The sequence below is a fragment of the Gracilinanus agilis genome, chromosome 3 (assembly GCF_016433145.1).
Source record: "Gracilinanus agilis isolate LMUSP501 chromosome 3, AgileGrace, whole genome shotgun sequence".
NCBI classification, from domain to species: Eukaryota; Metazoa; Chordata; class Mammalia; order Didelphimorphia; family Didelphidae; genus Gracilinanus; species Gracilinanus agilis.
The window spans coordinates 57,273,569-57,298,138 of NC_058132.1; the positions used below are offsets into that span (position 1 = coordinate 57,273,569).

General features: G+C 41.9%; 1 protein-coding gene across 6 annotated transcripts in view; it reads right to left on the bottom strand.

Annotated features, from left to right (window-relative positions):
* The window catches only part of EIF4G3 (eukaryotic translation initiation factor 4 gamma 3), a 371,582-nt gene that overhangs the window by 3,357 nt on the left and 343,655 nt on the right, over window positions 1-24,570 (bottom strand). For all 6 annotated transcript variants that reach the window (XM_044667830.1, XM_044667835.1, XM_044667834.1 and 3 more), the window contains 8 exons: window positions 23,217-23,437; window positions 21,205-21,320; window positions 20,480-20,652; window positions 13,429-13,554; window positions 12,282-12,363; window positions 8,058-8,156; window positions 6,483-6,629; window positions 1,204-1,285 (listed from right to left, as the gene is read on the bottom strand). In XM_044667830.1, the coding sequence (XP_044523765.1) occupies window positions 1,204-1,285; window positions 6,483-6,629; window positions 8,058-8,156; window positions 12,282-12,363; window positions 13,429-13,554; window positions 20,480-20,652; window positions 21,205-21,320; window positions 23,217-23,437 (1,046 nt within the window). The remainder of the gene's footprint in view (window positions 1-1,203; window positions 1,286-6,482; window positions 6,630-8,057; window positions 8,157-12,281; window positions 12,364-13,428; window positions 13,555-20,479; window positions 20,653-21,204; window positions 21,321-23,216; window positions 23,438-24,570) is intronic.

Here is a 24,570-nt window from a genome sequence, read left to right on the forward strand (position 1 = left end):
TGCCCACGGTCACAAAGCTAGGAAGTGTCTGAGGTCATATTTGAACCCAGGAGCTCCCATCTCTAAACCTGGCTCTCAATCCACTGAGTCATCTCGCTACTCCTTTAAAAAAGTAGTTTTTATAAGAAATTGGAAAGGAAGTCCCCTTCCTGAAAAAAACAAACTTTCAGAAGTTAGGCTTAAATGAGAAAGTTCCACACATGATAAAATTTAAGTATAGACAAAGTCTGGTAGTATTTCGGATACTGAGTATGTTTTTAAACTTTCCTGGTTAGCTTTTTAAAGAGAAAACATCTTGAAAGGGAGTGATTTATCCAAAAGATGCTAGATAAACTTTTGCCCAAGGCTCTTCCGGCCACACACCAAAGGGATGCAGTATCAGTTTGGTAGGTGCTGTGCATACAGTCTTTCCCATTAGAATGGAAGCTCTCAAGAGCAGGGAATCTTTTATTTGTATTTCCAGGACCAACCTAGCCCACAGCCTGGAACACTTTGGGTGGGGTGAGCTTAATAAACACTTGATTGATTTAGGCATAAATAGTGTGGCCTTGTTGCCTCGCTTTGTCTGGGAAGAGAATAGATGCATTCACCAACTGTATATATGAATGAATATCTCTTATCCTTTCTGAAGTTTTTGTGGTAAGTGCAGAGAGGCTGCAAATTAAGCAGATACCTTCATGAAGAAATATATAGATGACTGGAGCAAGGGAAGTTTCTAATTACTAATTACAATTTTACCCACCAGTGACGAGTAATAGGGTCATTGGCATTTTTTAAAAATGAAATAAAATGTGTTTATGTTTAAGACGCCATTACATTCCCAACTCCCAAAACACACCGTACTTAACACAGTGGAAGTAGCTGCTTTACAATGGAAGAGCCTCCTCTAATATTGGTCTTCTGAAAACCTCCCAACCCCAGCATGTCTCCCACAAGGAAGGTGAGACCCGGCTAAGACAATGGAGCCCAAAGAAGGGCAGCTGGTCCCTCATGGCAGGGGGAGCCTGGACCACAATCAAGCAGAACTCCTCCTTTTGCTTCTGAAGCCACTCCCTGTCCTGGGGAGAAAACAGCCCTTGACCTCTGTAGAAAACAAACCAGGTCAGGGAATGAAATCTTTTAGACCCAGGTAGATCAATAATCAAGAGCTTGACAAATGGTGGTTTTCTGATGGTAGGAGCTGCTTTGAGAAATGTTACTTACCTATAATAGCTGCTTTACAAACTGCTGTCATTAAAGCTCTAAGGAATGTCGGTGAACTCATCTGGCTTTCATCTAGATTAGCCTAAAAGCAAGAGTAAATGGATGTTAGAAGATGGAAGATGCCTTCTGTAGAGCAGCAACTGTTCCCCAAAGCCACTGGGGAGCTTGGCACTCACTACCTGGGCAGGGAAGGCACTTCACCCCTCCTGAAAGAATTCATTTGCCCTATTAAATGAAAACAGCTTTGCTGCTGCCAATGTGGGCAGAATCATGCAGTTTGCAGTATGTTTCAATGTGACTCTGCTTCCTGTCATTCCTGCCTAGGTGGTTTGATGGTACAGGAGGTAAAAGGAACTTTCTGCCAGCGAGAGGGGCCATAAATCACCCCTGAAGAGAGGTCAAAGGATGACACATTCTTTCTCCAAAAATACTTTGCCTTCTGGACTTAAAGAGGCTTGGATGGTAAGCAACATCTTCATTTTAATGCAGGCTCATTTTCAAAACTAAGAAAACTTAATGAGGTTCTAGAGTTGTCTCAGGTAGAAGCAAATGTCTGTATAGAAAGCTTTTTAGTGGCAGAAGACTATTTCACTGTTCTCTAGGAAAGCCAAGGGAAAATGTAATGGAAATATGGGACCCTGACCCATTCTGTGATTCATATTCTAGTTTTTCTCTTTAAAGGGAACAAGCTGTTCAGACAGTAGGACAGTATCCTAAGAGCTACAACAAAGAGACAGGACAATAATTTTCTAAGCAGGTCTTGGAAGTCCTTTTCCAATTCTCCATTTCATTTGTAGCTCCTTTACATAGCCCAGCATGTCATTTTCTATGGAGCAGTACACCCTAATAGCCAGGCCAAGAAAATGAAGAAAAGATCATAATGGAATGCAGAGCATGTCAAAACTTTTAAAGCTAGGTTCCATTTTTTAAAAGAAAGAGCTAAGACTTGAAGGGTTCCATTTTTCTCTCTGGTGAAGGACTAACATGTTTGGATCTGGCGGCAAGAGAAACTTTTGCTTGGGATAGCTCAGAAGGCTAAAGAACTGAACACAAAAGCATGAAAGATGAAATTATAAGCAATTCTAAACAGCATTAATAGACAGTAAGTTCAGAGGAATGAAAAAGAACTCTTTTTACCCACAAATCATGAAGAAACCACTGTAGAAGAGACAGATGATAGCTTTTTGTTACCATCTGATGCCACGATGGATAGTCTTATCCCCTCTAAGGGGTTTCATGCTCATTTCCATGATATTGGACAGACTTCACTTGCTTATAACTTTCTAAAAAATATTTCACTTGGGCTGGTCTAACCTCAGAGGAATTACTTCTGGAAAATCTGAGTGAATACTGAACTTGAGTTAAGTTTTAGGAGAGGGAATAAAAACACAGCCTTGCTTTTTGGCTCACCAAGTACTTTATAAACAGATGGACAGAACAACTTCAATCTTGGCATATGGCTAGACTCCCCTGAGGACTAGACTTCAAGGCAAGTCTGAGAAAAGTACATAAAAATCTTGGAAATGAAGAACAAAAAGTACTGCCTGGAAATGCAAAGTAGGGGACCTTGCTGGTTCTGAGCTGTGCCTGCCTTCATCTGTTTTAAGGGACAAACAACATATTCTTTCCACCTACTGAAAACCCAGATCAAGGGAAATGCTTTAGCCTACTCTGGAAACAAAGTTCAGGGAAAAATTATATGCAATAGGAAAATAAAAAGGGCTCCTCAAATTTAGTCATTTTTGCATGGCAATAATCTTAAAAACTTGACAGGCTTCACAAGGACTAATGTGGATGCGTGACTCAAAGTATGCTTTTTCAAGAATAAAGGCAATTAAGGTCTACTCATGTGAGCCAAAAAGGATGTGAAATTAACTCGGATTTTAAAAGGACTATCTGTATTTGCATTCTGGAATTTTAGTGAATTTTTCAGTAATATCTGTTCTTTAAAAAGTGGCAACTGTGTTATGGGGGACAAACTGCTAGGTGACACCCACATCAGTTTCCATGGATCAAATCATTATTTCTGTGGACATGATTCTTTAAACTACCTCTCTCTTCCCCAACCTAAACGGAACATTTCCTATAGACATCTTAAAAAATATATTCAAAACCAAATTCATTATCTTTCCTTGCAAGCCCTTCCCACTTCCAAATTATCATTCTCCTAGTCTCCCTACCCCAGCTCACAGCCTAGGGGGTCATCTCTTTGACTCTCACTATCACTCACTCCCAGGTCCAATCTGTTACCAAGGTCTTTCAATCTCATCTTTGCAATGTCTGTCTGTCTGTCTGTCTGTCTCTTTTTAAAAACCTTACCTTCCATCTTGATTGGTTCCAAGGCAGAAGAGTGGTAAGGGTGGGCAATGGGGGGTCAAGTGACTTGCCCAGGATCACACAGCTGGGAAGTGTCTGAGGCCAGATTTGAACCCAGGACCTCCTGTCTCTGGGCCTGACTCTCAATCTACTGAGTCACCCAGCTGCCCCCTGCAATGTCTCTTGAATATGCCCCCTTCTCTTCTCTGATACTGATGACATGCTGGTGCAGACCCTTATAAACACCTCTTACCTGGACTTTTACAATAGTGGGGTGGGAGGAGCTTGAGCCTGCCTCAAGTCTTTCTCCTCACTCTAGTCCATCTTTCATTCAGCCACTAAAGTGATTTTCCTAAGGCACAATAAATCCCACTGGCTCCCTATTGCCTATAGGATCAAAAACAAAATGCTTTGTTTGGCATTCAAAGCCCCTTATAATCTACTCCCCTGACACCTTTCAGAATCTTACTCCTCACTGCCTCCATGTACTCTTTGATCCCATGACACTGATCCCCAGGCTGTTCCACAAACAGCAACAAAAAAAACACCCCACCTCTAGGCTCTGGCCATTTTCTATGGTTGTCCCCCCTATCTGGAGAACTCTCTCTCTTCCTTTAAGTTCCAAGTAAAATCTCTCTTTCTAACAGGAAGCCTTCCCTAATCTCTCTTAATTCCAGTGCCTGTTTAACAATAATTTCTCATTTACCCTGTCTATAGCTTATCTGGTGTACATTTGTTTGCATGCTGTCACTTTGTTTAAATTGTAAAAATAGGGCAGGCCCTATTTTTTGCCTCTTTTTTGTATTCCCAGCTACTTGACAGGGCGCCTAGCCCATAATAGGGTTTAATAAATATTTATTGCCTGACTGCCATACAATGGGCTGTTTTTTGGATAAGATATACTATATGTGTAGCCAAATATCTAAAAACATTGTTCAAAATGTTATGCTGACTGAATTGTTGTGGACTGGAAGAGGGACTGGAGTTTCTTTTGTTTCCTGATTTTTAGAGAGAGTGCTTGGCCTGCAGCTTGTGGACCGATGGGAATGCTAGAAAATCTCATTTGAGGATAGAGAGATCACATTTCATAGGATAACAAAAGTCGTTGTGGAAAAATTCATTTATCTTCAACGTGGGAGTCAAAACAAACAAACAAAAAAAAAAAAATCAATGGTGTTTCCAGGTATTCTGCTGACCTGTAAGCTTGTCTTAAAGGGAGTAATTCTCACGATGATTCTTGGCTGCTTTGGTGACTACAGGTACTGTACCATTTTATAGCCCCCACAGGATGGAAGCTGAAGGCAGGAAGCATGCCCTAAACAAAGTCCCCATTGCAACAACATTCTGAAAAACCCATCAAACATGTTAAGACTCTTGCATATAAATAGTTTTAGCAGGACAAAGAGCAGTATTTGCCTCTCTTTAATCTTTCCCCTGTATGTACGTATGTACGTTCTCGTTCTCTCTCTCTCTCTCTCTCTCTCTCTCTCTCTCTCTCTCTCTCTCTCTCTCTCTCTCTCTGTCTCTCTCTCTCCCTCTCTCTCTCCCTCTCTCTCTCCCTCTCTCTCTCCCTCTCTCCCTCTCTCTCCCTCTCTCTCCCTCCCCTCAACCAGAAGAAGTTCAGGACTTACTAACAGTCCAAACAGAAATGCTTCTATGGAAAAAAGGTTCTTTTCAGAGTGTACTTGTTTTTTTTTTCCATAGTAAGAATGCCTATGTCATGCACTAACCTACAAAGTCTGTTGCACTGGCCAATATAGAGGTCACATCAAAAAGGGATTGTTGGTTCTCTGGGTCACCATGAGGGCCATTAATGATGATAAATGAAAAGTGCTTTGAAATCATAAAATGCTATAGAAATTAAAAGCAAGAAGGTTTCCTTAGTCACCAGGGAGAATAGTCTGAAAAGGCCACTGCTTGGGGATTTAAAGCATGATAAAAACAGGAATGGAAAGCAAAATAGAGGAGGGGGGAAGAGGGTAAGATAAAATTAGTGGTAACGAAGGTCATTTTTAGAGTCAGAAAGATACTCAAGGTCTTTGCTCTGCCCTGCCCTGCCCTACTCTAGATCTTAGGCTAGAGAATCCAAATCTGCCTGCCAGAGCTATGCTTGAAGAACCCCACAAAATCCTCTTTGTAGAAATCAAACTTGTAAAAGTAAATTGTTCTCCATAACCAGAAACCTTGCACAGAGGGATGCTAAGTTGGAAATCAGAAAAAGCGGCCCACAGAAACAGGTATGAGCAGACTCTCCAGGATATGGCAAGCATGAGGAAAAGCCTTCACAGACCCCTTCTGAACTCATTCCAAGAGAGTACAAAAACAAAAGCTTTCTGATGACCCCCCCACTTTCTGGGACATTGTTTATAGTATCCATTCTCTGGTCAGGAAGAATTGATAAGGAAGTCTATACCTTGACTGATAAGGGCACAATCATTTCAGGAGGAGGCAGAATTCAGAGAAGAACTGTTTGTGGTCAGAACTCTTGGCCAGGACTTTTTGGAGCAATCCAGAAGAGGGCTGCTTTGGGTAAAAATGATTCTTTTCGCGGGAGGCATCTGGACCTGTAGGACTTTACTGGGGGAGGGAACTATCTGTTTGTAAACTCTCTCTTCATACAGAACAGCAATTTGTCTGTGCCTGCTAAACTTAGATCTGCCTTGTTAAGTGATTTGTCCACAGTCACAAAATGGCTATGTGGGTTCAGAGGCAGGACTGGAACCCAAGTTTTCCTGAGTCCAAGTCTGGCAGCTCTATCCATTATGTCAAGTAATTTCTCTTTTTCAGACATGTATGAATGAACAATGACTGAATATGATGAACATGATTGATGCATAAGAAACTAACTTGCTTTCCCACTCCCAAGCGGAACAAGATGGGTAGAGGCTATGTGGCTTAGGAAAGGTTAGACATTGCAGAAATCATGTAAGCGCACAGGTGCCAGGGAGGAAGAGTCTTTATACCTCTACCCAGTCAAAGATCTGTTCATCATTCGCCTTGTCCTCAATAATGAGTTTCTCAAGCCGTTTGTACAGCTCTTCAGCAGAGAGTTCTTTCTTTGAAAGTGCTTCTGAGGAACTGGAACAGTCAGACTCTATAAAGTCCAACTTCTGAAATAGGAAAAGTGAAATGTATTTAGTCATAGCATCCTTTGGGTTAGGAACCCTGAGATATACCTATTCCTCCCCTCTAAGACGGACTAAATGACCAGTTAATAGCAGGCAAAACTAACATTCTCAAACATATGCCTTCCTGTGGATTTTTCGAGCCTCTAGACAATTCCCTGAAAAAGGAAGATAACATTCAACAAATGATTGTATGTTAAGGAGACTAGTCCCCCCACAGTGAGAAGCTCTTTGTGGGTAGCCTCTTCCCAAGTTCCTGCTCCTATAGCTCCCTCCTTTTCTTTGGTGCCAGTGCAGTTCCCAGTTAAAGTCACTCATAGAGTCATCTGGGCACTTCATCATTACCAGACAGTTCTGGAGTGTCTCACAGGCCCAGGCCCACACCAATCAGCTCCAGGAGGTCACAGCTCTGCTTTGAGAAACTGTCTATTTAACTGGTTCTTGAATCCCTGGGTGAGTAACTCAATGCTGGAAATGGAAACTCAGGAGATCTTCAGTTTACAAAAGGACCAAACAGAAATTATTGTCAAACAATTTGTTTTAACCATGTCTACTGGCTGAATGTAGAAGGGATGGTAGTTTTGAGCTCTACTCCTAAAGCACTTGAAAAAGCTGAATACTTTTAGGCATAATCCAACTCTTCCAAAACAGCTTCTGAAAATGAGAAGCTCTGTTCAAATCCATGTAAAAATGTGTTCTCTTCATGTTCTGAGGCATTAATATTTACAGAGTTGAAGAAAAAAAGACTAATGTATATTGGTCTAACAGTTAGAAAAGCTGAGGCCAAGGCCTGTTAGAAAGCCCCTAGGTAATGTCTCTTCTCTAGGGTCCAATCAGTATCTTTATAATGAAAGGGTTGGATAAGATGACCTAACTTGGCCTGGAAAAATTCGTCTATGATTATATGAGCAACTGATTTTAAAGGCCCTGGATTTTAAAGAATGCCTTTTCATGAGAGCTGACTGAATGGAATGATGCTTGTGACCTGTTAGGGAGGACTACACTGGCCATGAGATAGAAGCAACTGTTTATTGAGCTGCTCTCTCTCATCACGGTTTGATTTAAACAGCCTTTCTGTGGCAGGACTGAAGAGGGGGATTAGGAAGATCAGTTTGACTTTATCCCCTCTAAAGAACCTTGGGGTCCTGGAGCAAAATCCTGTATTTGAGAAGGAATGCCTTATAATTCAAAAGGTTTGAGTTTTGAGAAGCCCTCAATTATTTACTGCCATAAACCTTTATAGGATTACACTGAAAACACAGAAACTGTCGTTCCATTTCAATCTAACTCTAAAGTCTGAGAGACATGCTCGCTTACACCTTCCATTTAGGGATAGACAAGACACTACAAAATTGAAATGATGAATAGTCATGAATCTTGCCATTAATGGGGCTCAGGAAACTCCACACTTACCTGCTCCAGGAGAAAGTTATGTACATCTTCCCCTTCTGGCAAATAGTCCTTCCAACTGAGGCCGGCCTCCCTCCATAAGGCTCCCACTTTCTTATGGCTCTAAATAACAAACGAATGCTCATTACCAGAGGGAAGGACAAGGCTTTCAAGACAACAGCTTTGGGCTCACATCAAAACCAGCCCTTGGTCTCACAAACACAAACTGCCCTAGACTCTGGGTTCCTAGTGTGACAACTGTATGTGCCAGTAAATGCAAAGACAAGAATGACTTTTCAAAAGTTGGTCCACAAAGTGGAACAAATGAATTGGTGTTGAATATTCACCACACACAAGCATGTGCACGGACATGTTTACCCAGAACATCTGATGTCAGAGGTGAAAAAAACAACCATTCAGGAATCTTCTATTTCTATCAATGCCAACATTCAATAATGATCATTTACATTGCTCTTCATAGACTGCTTCTGTTAACAGAAGATATGGGCTGGATCTAGCTAGATCAGCTCATTCTTTATCCTGCGCACCACCAGGATTGTCCACATGGTTTAGAGCTCCAAACACTGAAGATTGGTTCTAAGTCAAGAATGGGGCGTGTTTCTAGAACTTCAAGAAACGCAGGGAGGGGAGGAACTAGAGGACCCGGCTCTGAGAACTTATAATTCTAGGCTGAGCTAAAAGGAGAAGAGGGCACTACTGCTGATCACTAGGAAAATCGAGCACCACAGGGAACATCCTGGAGAGCAGCAGGGAGATGAAGGAGGCCATAATCTGAAGGTCCAAGGAGAATGGTAGGAGCAGGGCTGGGCTCCCCACAGAGTTCTCAGACAAGGCCACATTCACAGTCAACATTTACGAATTCCACAATGCTTACCAGAAGCCAGACACACTAGGCTAGATATTCACAACATGCAGACTCTAAAGAGGGGGTAATTGGTTCCTCTAATAATGATCTATATAAGCCAATCTTTTCTTGTAGCATTTGCCAGCATATATACATTTGTCAAGTGGGAAATCTACAAATCTGAAAAAATTTGTGTCAAGTAAAGAGACAAGATAGAAAATGTGACTTGTTCAATGAGATAATGGACTATTTTAAAGAGAGGGGAAGATTATCTGGCTCTGTTGAGATCAGATGGAAAGGTTTCCAGTAAGGGCCTAGTGACAAAATGTAGGTCTAAAATTAGATGGTCCAGACAGCTAAGTGAGGAGAGGCCCATTCCCAAGTAGCCACTATTAAGGGATAAGTTTTCAGCTATGACAATTCATGAAGATAACTTACTGAGGTTTATCCAGAGGGCCGGGGTGGGGACATCATGTCAACAAAGGACGTATACGTATTAGAACAAATCTCCTGCTTCTATTTAACTGGGAGGAAGTTTCCAAGGAGGGGCACTAAGAGACTTGGGAATGTTGGGCTCTATTACTATTAGTTGCTGAGTGACTCTGGGCCAGTCACCATTACCACTAGGGGCTGCAGTTTCTCCTGCTGCAAAGTAGGCCTAATGGCACTTGTGCTACTGACTTCATGGGGCTGTTATTAAGGTTAAAGCATAGAGAAATGCTTTCTAACCAGGCTACAGAAATCAACGAAGATCATTACTCTCCAGGTACCAAATGTTAATGAAATTCAACAAAATGAGAGAGCATACATTTTTGCTGAAGTCACTGGTTACCCTAGCCTCTGATTCCTTAACCTCCTCCATCTTCCCGTCTTGCAGCTGCCCCCAAGGAGATTCACTCTCACACATGCTCTACTCCAGAATCTGGAGTTCTTTGACCACAGCCACCTGTTCTTCTATCTCAGCCCCCAACCCACAGCTCCTGGAACTCTCTTGATTCCTGACCATAATGTCTCCCTCCTTCCTATTCTCCCAGTCAGTTCTTTCCCCTCTCTCTGAGCTGCTGTGGAGATCAGATAAGGCCACGCAGGTGAAGCTCTTGGCAAACTTTAAAACACCAGAGAAGCACCAGCTGCCCTTTCCCCTTGAGGTCTTGGCTCTATGGCAGTACCTTCTACTTCTGAATCCCTTGCCACTTTATGCCACTGACCCAGCCCCTTTTACTCCTCCTGGAATGTTGCTGACCTCTGCTGGAAATAAGCCATACAACCCCATGCCTCTTGGGAAAATTTACGTGCTAGACCCTCACTTGCCATCTGGCAATCCATGTAGTATTTATCACACTCTGTAGAGACTACTTCAGGCTTTCTCAACTCCCACCTCCTGTCCCTCTTCTCTTCAAGGCAGAGGAACTGCCTTTGTATGTGAATGATGCCATCAACTCCCTCTTCCACACTGGAAAACCTCTTGACATCATCTCCTTCCCTTTCCCTCCTTCATGTCAGTCTCTGAGAAAGAAGTGAAAATCCATCTATCTGTGACCTTAAAGCTTTGCCCCTTGACTAGCTTTCCCCCTCCCCCCCCCTTTCCTCCTCCCTAAATCTTCAATATCCAGCTGCCCATCCACTGTCACCTCTATAGTCTACAAACATGCCTCAGTCTCTTCATCCTCAAGGTCTATTTGCTCCCAGTCCATTCATTTCTAGCTTTCGACGCCATCACTTACTAAAAGGCAAAGCCAAGTACCTCTAAACTTCTAAGTCCAGGGGCTTTCTGCCAGGTGCTCTCAGATCTCTCCTCTAAAGACCGTGACATTGCTGACCAGCGATTCTACTCTCAGATATCCCCACCCCCCTGTAATGGCTCTTTCCTGTTTTTCCTTTTCTCAGCTTCTCATCTATTGAGCACAAGGGTCTTCCAAGATTGTCTTAGGGCCTTTTCTTCTTCCTTTATATTCCTCCGATGCTCTCATTAGCTCCCATGGGTCTAATTATCATCTCTGTGCAGACTTTAATCACCTAAGGTGATTTCCCATTCCATAGATCTAGTGTTAATTAACCCTTCTCCTCAACTCCTTTTTACCACCTGGGTATCTTCACCTTGCTGGCCCACCAAGTCCTCAAACTCAGTATGTCCAAAACGGGACACATTTTCCCTACTAAATTCACTCTGCACCAAATATGCCTATTTCTTTGGAAGTCATCTATCACCTTTTCAGTTACACAGATTAGCAGCCTTAGTTATCCTTGACTTATCTCTTATCGTCTACATCCAATCAGTTATAAATTTTGTCACTCTCCTCCCTCCCTGACACTTCTCATAGATAGTAGCCCCTTCTATCCACATGCTTAGCCAATGCTCTTATTTAGGTAAACGTGACTTTTCACCTTAATGATTACCAAAGTCTCCTAGCTTCCAGGCTCTCTTTCTCCATTCCATCTTCCACACAACTATCAAACTAATATTCCTAAAACATAGGTGTAACCAGATGACTATCTTTCCCAAGGCTACTTGGGGAATCCCTGTTGCCACTAGAATAAAGCCAAGTCTGAAATTTGGACTAGATTTTCAAGCTGGTTCTCACAAAAGTTTTTGGATTTGATATTACTTCCTTTATTAAATTATTTCCTGTTTATCTTGTTTATAGTTTGTTTTGCATATATGTTTGCATGTTGTCTCCCCCAATAGTTAGTTCCTTAGGGGAAGGGACTGTCTTTTGCCCATCTTCAACATTTCGGCACATAGTAGGTGCTTAGTAATGCTTACTAACTGACTGATTTATAAATTCTACATTTTCCTTAAATTGAAACTGCAGTTCTAGTCTATGAATTTCCCATCTCTCAGCCTTTGCATCTGTTCCCCTGTGCCTGAAGCACATTTCCTTTTCACAGCTTTGGATTCCTAGCTTTTCTCTGAGGCTCAGCTTAGGTGTTACCTCTTAGAGGAGGTCCCAATACCCATAGTTATCAGTGCTCTCTTCTGACATTTTCTCATACTGCCTATCTTTGTAGAAGCTGTCTCCCCCAATCAAAAGCAAATTACTTGAGAAGGAATGTTTGGTTTTTTACTTTGTAGCTCCAGCACCTAGCACAGGTACCTGAGACACAGCAGATTTGAAAATGGGTTTATTTTTATTTCAAGATTGATCACAGGAGAGATAAAAATGCTCCTTAGTATCAAATTTAGATAAATTTGTTCCGTTCCCATGGAACACACGCCAAATGCTCAGAAGTGGAGCTATGGCAGAGCCCTCCCTGCATCTGGTCTGCAAATAAAACAAGGCTTCCTGACTGTTTTTGTGCTATGTTTAAGCCAGTCTCCCAACTACAGCTCCTGGCCCCCTCTCTCAGGCTCCTCTGAACTGAACACAAGTGAAAACACTCACCATTTGTTTGCATAGAAGGTGCAATATTTCAGAAAGCAAGACCCCGGCTCTTCCCACAGGAAGTAAAGGTTTGCTAAATTCTCTGTAACAGAGCATACAAAGCAATGGTCACATTCATAAAGTGGTGGGTCAGATCACATTTCTGATCAAATCCTTCTTGTGCCATGAGAAGAGAATGTACAGCTGAGATGATAAGAAGGATGAGCAGAGAGTACCATGTGCATCCCCAAACATTTCAGGGACTTTTGGGTTTCAGTCTGGATATTATAATGCCTAGATGGAGAAGCTTAAAAAGAGATTTTTCAGTTAAAATGCCAACTCCTCCAGGAGCCCCTGCCTGATGCTCAGGTATCTCCTTTAAACCTTCCACAGCACTTTTTTGGGTAGACCTTAAATGCAGGTACGTTATGATATTGTGCATAATGGCTGTGTGTGGCCATATATTCCTCCTTACTTGATGGTAAACAGTTGGGGGGTAGGGACCCACACACAATGTCTTGGTGTCTATCACAGTCTCGGCTCTGCTCAAGAAGGCAGCTGATAAAACATGGACTGTTCTGGTGTCCTACAGAATATTTTTCTCCAACACTATTTAACTCAGGGCTCAAAAACTGGATGAAGCACACAGCTTTCTCTGGTGATCTACTTGTATTCTCAAATTATTCTTTCAAGGCAAAAGGAGAACTTGAGCAGCTGGTAATAAAGTTATAGAACCAAGTCTGGAAAGTATGAGGGAAAGATACTGGGGAATGTGTAGGGAACACCTGAAACAGGGCAGGACCTGAGGAAGATCAACCTGAGCTCTGCTGACAAAAAAAGCTGATCTTTCTCCTCTCTGTCTGTGCCCAGCACAGACACGGGCCCGCATAGGAAGAAAAGGAGCCTTTTTTCCTCAGGAGGTTTTAAGAAGGAAGGACCTTTGATGCACCTCATATAGCGTAGTGTGATTTAGTAGAAAGAGCACCGGGTTTCAAGTACTTTAGAAGGCTGAGGTTCAAGGGCCTTGTGTGATCTTGGGCAAATCACTTATGCTATATTCTAAAATTAATAGTAATGGCTGGTGACATTTATATAATGCCTTATGATTCATAATGGGCCAACAGTGAGCAACTTGGTCACTTCTGAATCGGCTACCCGAGTGACTCACGTGATAAGTTCTCTCATAGAGATTCCTCCTTCTTTTAACATGGGGGTCACCAGCTCAGCAAGGTACAACCAAATATGGGGAATATCAATGGCCATGTCATCTGCCAACTCCAAGGTATCTGAAAACCTGCCAAAGAGAAAGAAAAGACATTCAAGTGCCAAAGTCAGTTCCAATGTGATATGTTCTCTTTATGAAGCCCCCAAACCCCTCAATATCACTAAGACACTAAAGAGATGGTAACCAGCAGATGTTATATTCATTATTAGGTAGATCAACACTGTATGTGGAAGAGATGTAAATGAAGGAAAAGGCAGAATTATTCCTGTTTCCAAGGAGCTACACTTTCATGGAAATAGAAAGAAAATAAAGAAAAAATACCTCCTTTTAAGTTTTTGCAGAAGTGGGGGAATTGTGGATGTGGAAGACATCTGCCAGACATGATTATGTTAACTGGTTTTACTGTCTTTTCTCATCCGCTTTGAAAAAACAACAAACTTATATCTTTTGGGGTCAGAGGAAGATAACTTAGAAATGATGGTGATATAAATACAAATGATATCAATAAAATAAGATAAAACAATTCAATGTAAAGAATGAGACATGAAAAAGTTTGAAGAATTAATTCGAATTTCAAAAATCAAACTACAGATATAAAAATTAAGTTTATTGTTTAAAGATCTTACCTTTGGCCTCCACCAGTGTCAATAAATAGAGCTAGCTTAATTTCCTAAAAGTGTTTTCCTCACAATCCCCATGTGAGATACAGAAGAACTGAGGCTCCAAGAAGGTCCCTGATTTCCTGCTTCCCAGCTCAGGGCTATTTTCCCTACTCCCAGAGCTAGATGTCAGTAAATGAGCACAAAATAGAGGACTTAAGAAATCCAAGTGCTTTCTGAATTGTGGCTCCCCTTTCAATATTGATGGCCATGAAGTGCCACATGTATCTAAGCAGCCAACGTGTTTTATGTAGCTTAAGGATATAAGGGAAGCCAGAACATGGCAAAAGAATACATTTTTGGATGTCTTCGACTCTTCAACCAACTCAATAAGTTGTGAGCCTCCATAGAAATAAATCATGGGGCAAGAAACTCCAGCATGCTGATGTCGACAGCACATAGACAGAGAGGGCCAAACCAGAGGCTGCCATCTTGAAGGAGGGGTCTGTGCCAGAGAGACCATAATTGCAGTTCAAGATGTTTCATCATCAATAGGGATCAAGTTCTATTTTGACGTTTCTTTGGCGTATGGTGGTAACCCTGGGCCTCTCAAAGGCTATGCCAACAACATAAGCCTTGGTAGCTTTGGCCAAGCTGGAAAAGTAACTGAATAATGGCTTGGTGTCAGAGTACATGCTACATTCATAATCAGGGTGGCTACAGAGTACATATTTTACTTACAGCACCTTGTAAAGGCCACCATCTACTAGGCGAGAAAGGCTTTGTGGTGTGTGCTGACAGACTGAACACTCATAATGACAAAATCAGAGATCTTCAAGGTCCTGAACAAAGTAACAATATAGAAGTGGTTGCCTGGAGAGTACCACCACTACATGGTGCCAAATCCCTTGGCCAACAAGCCAGCATTCTCTCCTGTGGATTGGGGGAACTAGCTCATCTCTAAGTCTTACTGTCAAACTTTCAGACCTACAAGTCTAAACAATGAGTGAAGAGCATGGTGGGAGTTTTGTCACTTTGGTGACATTCCTCCTCAAACTAAATAGAGGGTGTAGATGGCACAATAGCTCCTTGTGGATGCTGTTGCGAGACTGGGATCTGTACCATGTGCGACCTGGGATTGCTTGGACAGCTGGGTGATACCACCACCCCAACAGAACTTCTTGTGGAGGCACAAGAAGGGAAGCAGCAGGGCACTAGGAGAAAAGTGCTGGACCTGGCTTCAGGAGGCTCACTCACAGCCCTGCCACTCTCCTGTCTAGTAACCTTGAGCAAGTCATGGCTGGCAGGGTCATATTTTCTCCCTCTGTAAAATGAACAGTGCTTAATTCATATCTAAGGTTTTCTAGCAGCTCTAATATTCTATGACGCTATGACAAGATCGCTAAAATTGAAATCCTAGAAAATGGACAATCTCAATGGCATTGAAACACTTTACCACCAAAGAACTCCAATGGGATGACCATTAGCAAAAATCAGGACAGAATAACCAAGCCATCATTGCACAGGAAAGTGAAGCAGGATAATCACAAGTTGAAAGGACAAGTTGTCTTAAAGCTAGGCTAAAGCATACTTCTAACAGGTACATATCTGTAAATTGCTGAGCAACAGCAGGGGATGATGGAACTATTCTAAGGAATCTGTGAACTTAAGACAGAACATTATAAAAAGCAGACTTATTTGTGTAAAGAACTCAGATACAAATGAAAAGTACTTAATGAACGTGTGCAGGATGGGGCTCTGGCAACAACCAGCTGTCTTCTTTTAGGCACACCCTGACACACACAGATTATAATGACCATCTTTGAAAATATACAAATTTTATCTGGGGAATGCCTTCCCTGTCCCTTTCTGCTTATTTAAAGTCAACTTACCTTCAGCATCAATGCTGGCCCTTCATAAAACTTAAATGTCCTTTGGACTTTATTTTCTCTTAGCCTTCAAGCGATTCTTGGTTCACATACTGTACACAATGATTACACTCTTAGGGAGTGTATGTGTGTGTATTTAACAGATGTTTTCACTATTGTATGCTTTCCCTCTACCACCTTTCCTCCTCCCTCCACCTCCAACTAGACTGTGTAGGGGACTGGGTGGTATCTTATACTAATACAGCATCTTGAAAGTAGCAGGCATGTAACAGGGATCAATTCACTCTAAAATGACTCATGGAAAGGATATCTCTTGGATAACAGTAACCTTAGGGAAGTTATACTTGCTTGATAGCCAGGTAAAAGTTCCAACATCTCCTAGGGGTGTCAAATACTTTTAAAACCTCAATATGTAAAGAGTATTGGCCTTTATGATCTTCATTTATCCAGGTATACAGCAAAGACCACATCCACTCTACTGCATTGTGGCATAAAACCATGTCTAATTCCAGAACATGACTGATGTTATCAGACTGCAGCCTCCATGAGGGTAGGGACCTCATCTAATTCTTCTTTGTGTCCCCCAGGATGGTCAGTACAGGGTTGGACATATTGTAGATTCTCAGGAAAGGTGTGCTGAATTGAAATGAATGTCATTCAATATTAATAGAAAAGAAGAACCCTATACACAGGGTTTAGAGCTGGGACTTTAGAGATCATCAAATCCAATGTTTTCATTTTACAGATGAGGAAACAGAAGCCCAGAGAGGGGAAGTGACCTTCCTATGGTCCACTAGTAATTGGCAGAATCAGGATCCAAAACTCAGGTCTCTTCTGATGCGGTGTGGTCTTCCTGCTATACCAGGCTGCCTCAGCTGAGGGTGGTACTGAGTATTTTCTTGTGACATTATGCAGAGATGGAATCATATCAAATTGTAGATAAAGAAGGAAGGGGATAACTAAGGAAAAGATGTGATTTGTATTATGGAACTACCAAAGGCAAAACTTTATTTTAACTGAAAAAGAGGTGACTAATTTAAGAGATGGACAACTTGAGTGGCATGATGGACACTCCCAGAGAATGGAAAAACTGGAAGGCAGCCCCCAACATTTGAGGGTTTATGAAAAACAAGACTTATACGGAATGAAAAGACATGGAGGAGTTGTGGAAAGTATGCTCAAGGAATAAGACCATTTAAAATAGCAAAATAAGACTATTTAATGAAAGATATGAGGAGGAAGGTTAATTGTAGGAGATGGTGATTGATAATATGCTACAGTTCTAGGGATGCCTAGAACACACCTGCTTCTCAATCCATATCTTTTCTGGGTGAGAGCATATTGAGCACTGTCATCGATACTGAATATTGCATGGAAACACAAAGCTTAAGTATCTTAGAAACGCTGATGAAATTATTTTTTCTCCCAAAAGACAAGACTATCAGGTACACCAAGAGGGGTTCCACTGAATAGGGGTTCACATAAGACAAAACACAGCAGAAATAATGAATTTCATCCTTTGAAGTGAAGTGCATGTGTACCACATTTGGGGAAGAGTTCTTTGTCTACTGTCAAAGGTGGTTTTAAGATCTTGGTTTTCACTGGAATGTCTTATACAGAAAACAATTCTGGAAACATATGACAGTGACTAACGGCTCTCAATAAATGGCCTTTACTGGATACGTATGCAAAAAGAACTGTTTTGAACCTTGATACAAAATGACCATGTCGAAAGTGTTATAGAATGTTTAAATCTCTCTCTCTCTCTCTCTCTCTCTCTCTCTCTCTCTGTAATCTTAACCATGTACAAATTATTCAGATAACTGTATAGGATTGAAGACAGCCTAATGATAGAGCCCCATTTTACCTAAAATGCTTATTAGATTTATGACTGACAAAATCTAAAGATAAACAGACTGTGCAGAGTTGAAACACTCCACCTATGACCTCACACAGCTTGATTTCACATGCTCCAAATACAAGGTTGAAAGGCTTGGTGGGGAGTCAAAAGAGTGGATATGCTGGGCCTCAAGAAGCCTGAGAAGGAGCTTGGAGACCCCTCCTTCTCCTGATGATCACCACCGTCACACCCAGACTGGGAAGGCTCTTATGAGAAGATGGCAGTTGACTAGGACTGCCTCCATGGCAAGGCAGCCCAGGAGTGTTCTTCCAGCATCCCAGGAAAGGTTCAGAAGGGACGTATCTTTGGTGACTTGGGTCACAAAAACTAAAAGTGGTGGCAGTGCCTGGTCCAAAGACACTTCTGCGGCAGGAAATCCAATGGCTTCTCTGGAAGGGATTAGAAACCCCATGGGGAGAAAAAGAAGGCTCTCTGTTGGCCCATCTGCCCCAAGGCCTTCCTCAGGTGTTCATGGCAGTCTGTTCCTATGTCCTGAATTTAATCAGAGACCACAATATTAATCTTTGGGACTGTCAGAACTTTCTAGTTTTCTGTTAAGTTTAATGCTATAGGCCTTAGGCTGGTACAGGCCCCAGTCTCCACTACTGATTTAGACAAGTGGAGAGATGGACGAAGGAGCAGCCTGTGAGCACAAGCACCTGTCTCCTTTTTTGTGGGAGCAAAAACTCATCCTCAACAAAGGTGTAACCACCATCTCCCCAAAACAAGTTGTGGATGATACATGTACATTAGGTTAAGGAACTCTGCCAGTGTGTCCCAAGAAAAGATCTAGTCTAGGGCTGAAACAGCCCTTGCTTATTAAATACTTCTGATCATATTCATCATCAGGCTAGAGAAGCTCCTAGGGCTAATCAAGTGAAAAGTTAAGCAGGCTCATACACCCAACTGTTGTCTAACAAGGTCCCCCTTGTTAGAATGCGCCTTCTGGGGGATCCGCTTTGGTCTAGGGTTTGCACTAGAGCATACCTGAATTTCTGATGTGTCCCAGGAAGCAACCCAGCCTCTCAGGAGTCCTCTCAGCCAAGAATGACCCACAGCCGGGCCAGACCTCCTGGAATGGCTCTGGATTGGAATAGATCTCCTGGCCCCATGCCAGATGTGGACAAACTTCTGGGAGTGATGGGGAGACAGAGTGAGGATGGTAAGGCACTGTGCAATCCAGCATTTCCCCCCCATTTCAGATTCCATAGCATTCATTGGTAAGGTGCCTTGTTATCCTGATACGTAGCAATGTGAGAGGTTGAGATTATGAATTGGTATACCCAATGACCCAGCTGATCCAATTTCCTGGATGTCAGTATGGGGTTCAAAGCAAACAGAGCCAGCCAGAACCCCCTCAATTTTGGTGTTGCTAGAGACTGGATGAGAGCTGGTTGAGTTTGTCCGTTGAGATGGTGTATTTGCCCATCTGTTGTCTTTTCCGTGGGCAGATCATGGTAATAAGTCATATAATCTCAATGACTTGGAACTGGGTCATGTATGGTACCATCATCATGGCCTTTATCGATGATCACCACAGAGATTTGTGCCAAATTTCCTTGTTAAACTCAACAGGCACAAGTCAACTTCACCAGACTCCAGGTCATTGCTGAGAGTCAACTCTTCCGCTTATACTAGCAAGGAGATGTTTCCCAAAACCTTGAGGCCTTCTTCAACATAGTCCTATGAATAATTTCCCCTGCATGTTTAATCTTAGTCTCTCAATGCCATTGCATGTGAGGATATTTCCATGTCAGGCACTGGCTGGGACACCTGTGATGTCAAAGCTAAGAATAAACTTGGATGGCAGGATTCAAGAGAAGCTGAATACCAGCGACAGTTGGAACTTCATTGGACGAGATGTTGTCAGGAACCACAATGAAGCAAACCTGGAATGGATTCTATGAATGAGATACCAAAGACATAAACTTCCGTGGAACTACAGTGGGCATAAAGGTTAGAATTTTCTGAAGCAGTAAGATACAAAACATTGTTCATGTAAAGTCAATAATTGCCCAGGATAGAAAGCATTTGCCCTCAGATATTCATGCAGTTGTTTTTATGAAGTGAGTTGATAAGCTCTCTATAGTTTGTACATTTTGGGGTGTCTCTGCTAAATTCACTCTCTTCCATATCCCTGAACTACCTGGGGTAAGAATGCAGAAAACAGCGGCAGGCACCACTCTAGTTAGGGAAGTTGTTCCCTTCGACATAGCAAGAAGTATTTGTATCCCCAGCGCTTGGCACAGTGCCTGGTACACAGAAGGCACTTAATCAATGCTTGTTGCCTTGATGCCTACAAGAATGAGATGGAATTGCAGTAGGTATTCACTTGGATAATCAGATTGGCACTCCGAATAAAATCTATTTGACTAAATTTATCATTTGTATTTTCAACCTTTCCACATATCTCACTAGACACCTCCTCAAAGAATCCGTACAATCAGCAAATTGTTGTCATAGCACAGCCCAGTGGACATTGGATATTTCTGTCCATGGAAGAAGCTGAAAAGAGAGAAGAGTCACAGACAGGAAATACAATTTTACACTTCACCATCGCCCAAGAGTCTGATAACTTGACGGCTGTCCTTGAGGGGGATACCAACCCTTTGAAGAAGTCCTGTTTGCTGAGTTTTTCCGATTGCACCAGCTGGTGTAGTAACTGGCCCATGTGATCCCTAGTGATCTGACTCCTTTCCAGGGTGGACTCCACTCCCACTCGCACAAAAATAGGCAACAGGTTCTGTGCATTTAGTTCCTCTACACACTGCATGGCTTCCTGTTCAAATAATGGAAAGTAGTGTAACTCCTTTAATAATTGGGACACTATCAAGCAGAAAGGGCCAAATAAAGGAAGGCTTAACATTAATGGCAAGGGCACAGAAAACACTAAAAAATGGGCTCTTTGTTGTAGAGCTTGTTAAATGATGACTGCCATGATTCATTGCATGGCATCTGGTTTGTGGATTCTTGGGTTTTTCTTATGATGGGTAGAAGGATATGACTGCCATTTAGAATTTCATAACTGCACCTGCTATCCTTCCTTTTTTTCTTACTCTGGAATGCAAGTCAACTGATGCTGCTTGGTTAAAAAATAACAGATGCACGGACACATTTATACATGGCTATATTAATAAAGAAGGTCTGTCTCCCCTTGTTTGGCCCATCCAATCCCCTGAAGTAAGTGACCCTAACTCATTCTTCACATTGGACTTATTTAGCAAAACAGAAAGTACAGTAAATCTGGAACAAGGTTACAAAGGATCTTCTAGATCTCCTAACATAAGCCTCCTCATTTTAATACAGCATCCTGAATATTTATTTCATTTACCTTAAAATCATTAATGTGTAGGAATTCATCAATAATAGATTTAGACTTTCTCTCCATTTCCTCCTCTGACAACGTAGGCTTTTCAGGAACTGGAGTTGTGGAAACATCTGGTTTAGCTGGTGATAAGGAAAAAAAGAGAATCAGGTCAGAAAGAGCATTATCATATTATACCTTTTCCCCTAAGTGGGAGTATACATTCTCTTATCAAACACTTAAAATGTTGGATGGATATTGATTCTTGTTAAGAAGCTTCAAGAAGAAGAACAAAGAAAATAGTGGTAAGATGATAGCTTTTGCTATTTCATACCTTATTTTTTACCCTATGTGTTTCACTAGTAAATGATCTTAACAAGAAATGTAGAGACTGTAGACTCCAACAGTAACCTTCAGATAAAAGAGTGGACATTACACAGGCAAAAGGAGAGAGAAAAAAATTCAGAGATCACAAATAACATGGGGGTTAGTTTTCAAGAGACCAAAGGAAAAGGGCTAACCACCCTCTCTAGAGCCTGGAAGTCTTCCAGATCATATACACTCACAGAAATACAGGTTACACCTCAAAAGGTTTTTTACGAACTATCAGGAGAAACTGCTGATATGGGAAACGCTCATGAGGCTAGAGAAACTGTTTACTGCAAGCAGCCTGAATAGCCCTGGACATGAAGCCATGTCCATACAATGTAAAGGGAAAAGAATGCCATTTTAGCACCCACCAATTTCTGCTTCCTTCCTCTATGACCTTATTCCACAAGAAATCCAACAGCCTAACAAAGCCTTGTGTCTTTACCTGGAACCACTCAGCAGTTACTGCTCCCCCTTCAGCTCCCAACTATGGTGCTCTACCAATTCCTGTAGCCCAAAATTAAGAATGATACTTCCCTCCCCATGACTTCTGACCGTTATGATATGTACAGGATCTATAACTATCACTTCAAATTACATATTTTGATTAAATTTATCAAAACAAAATGATACTCATGTAAAATGAAATAATATCACTATGTGACTTGAGATTAATAAACTGGTGATGGGGCTAAAGAACAGTTCATACAACGCATTCATGATCTCCTTAAGCACCTCTAAAAATTCAGTGATTTGGCAGCAGATACCTCCAAATAACCTGTTAATGGCACTTAAGTTCATACACAATAAAAGTCTGGACCAGGATATTGCATAATTGCATGTAATGCATTTTTATTTCAGACCTCATGTCAAGCAACTGAGGCTACTAACATTAAGGAGAAAAATTCTGCCTCATTCAGAAGCACTCAAGTCCCAGAACCAATGGGGAGAAAATTTCCACTTGCATTTAAAATCCCATGACAGAGTGTTCCCCCTAGAGTTGCAAAGGAAGTAAATGTTTAGAGTTTGCACTTAAAAATATTAGTGGAGTAGAGTATGTGGAAGCCCTGTACAACCTTTATGATGGATGCCCTTTTCACTTATCAGAATTGCTGCTATTTTCAATCCACAGTACCCTAAGCATGGAATAGCCCCTCAAAGTACATACACGATTTATAACACATATAATATTCAAAAAGCCTAGGGACAATAACTTCATACAAAAGAGAAGAGCAAGTTCAGCTTGCCTCCCCCCACTCAGTTTACCTGGCAGTGCCTGGATATTGTGGGTGTCTTCAGACAGGGCACGCACATACCGAGCAGATGGGCTGCAACACCCACGTACAACAGGGTGAGCTGAGGGCAATGGTACAGGGAGATTACTGGGCTGTTTCACTGGATGGCAAAGTAACCTCACGGCTCATTGAAACATTTGGGAACAAGAAGGGGCATCACAAGTCAAATGTGACAGTCAGAACCAGCCAATTACATGTTTATGAAGATGGTGGTTTAACTTCCTTGGCACTGCAGCCCCGTCTGGTGTGTGTGTGTCTTCTGAATCTCCAGGTACACCAAGTCCCCTCTGCCTCTTCCCCACACCCGGCAGTGATAGTCTCAGATTCTGGGACCCAGATCCTTATCTCTGCCACTCAGAAAGCCCAATGGCTCACCTGTCTCCCTTGCCTTGCTTCGGTCTGCCTCTGCACTGCTCCTGTCCATATCCATGCCCCCTGTTAGCTGTTTCACAGTCTCAAGCATCTCTCGTCGTTGTTCTTCCTGAGACTGATTGTCTAACAGATCTTTGCTGCTGCTACCGCGAAGGAAGGTGTTTGGACGAGGCGTTGAAGATGGAAGAGGTTTGTCATTCTTCTCCCTGCCCATGCTTCCTCGACTTCAATACAAAACAACACTTCTTCAAAAGGAAGTCTACATCAAACTTTACAAGAGCAGATGATCAAATTATCACCTGGCTTTTAAGATGCTTAATTCTCAGACTGGCATTCAAAAAAATTTCATGGCACGGTTTTCAAATACATGAAATTCAAAGCAAAACAATCTTTATAGCATTGCAATATATGAGGTAAGAAAGCACCAGAGGGAGCATTTATTAAGATATGACACAATTCTGTTTTCTTAGGTGATAAAGCAATGGGCATCATTTTTTACTCATCTTAATTTTTAAAAGGTTTAAATACCTATAAAAAGTATGATCCTAAGTAGGTAAAAGGAAGCTGCAGGATGGAAGAGACCTAAAGGCCAGTTAAGAACACTCCTAGCCTGGAGTCCTGATATGATACTACAGTGAAACCTCAATGAACAAGCTCACCTATATGAAGAATATAGCTAGAAATGAGAGAATAAGCAAAATTGTTACTCTAAGCAGCCAAATTGAACACTGCCCTTCTTTTTCTTTTTTTCTTTTTAAAATAAAACCTTTACCTTCTGCCTTAGTGGTAAGGGCAGCTAGGCAATGGGGGTGAAGTGACTTGCCCAGGGTCACACAGCTGGAAAGTGTCTGAGGCCAGATTTGAACCTAGGACCTCCTCCCGTCTCAAGGGCTGGCTCTCAATCCACTGACCTACCCAGCTGCCCCCTGAACACTGCCATTCTGCTACCTACTTTACTCCTCAGAGACTTCCAGAGGCCCTCCCAGAAGCCACATACTCTTTTTGAAAAAGACAGATTCTTGATTTAGTAATCTAGTTTGCCAGTCCACAGCACATTAGAAGCAGTAAGCTGGAAGAGACGAGCAAGGAGGCCTATTTCAGACAGGCATTTCAACAAAAGTAAGAACCGATTGGTCAAAAAGGTGATGTTAGAAAGCTGCGGAAAGTAGAGACAAGGATTCAATAATGGGAGCATGCTGGGACTTCCTGGTAGAGAACTGAATAACTCTGGAGAACTTAATAGACCTCGAATTAGAGATAATTCTCAATTTGACGAGCCCGAGCTAGGAAGAAAAGTTTGAATCATGGTCAGGTTACTTTCTCCAAAAAAGGAGGGCCATTCAGAGTGCATTTTAGA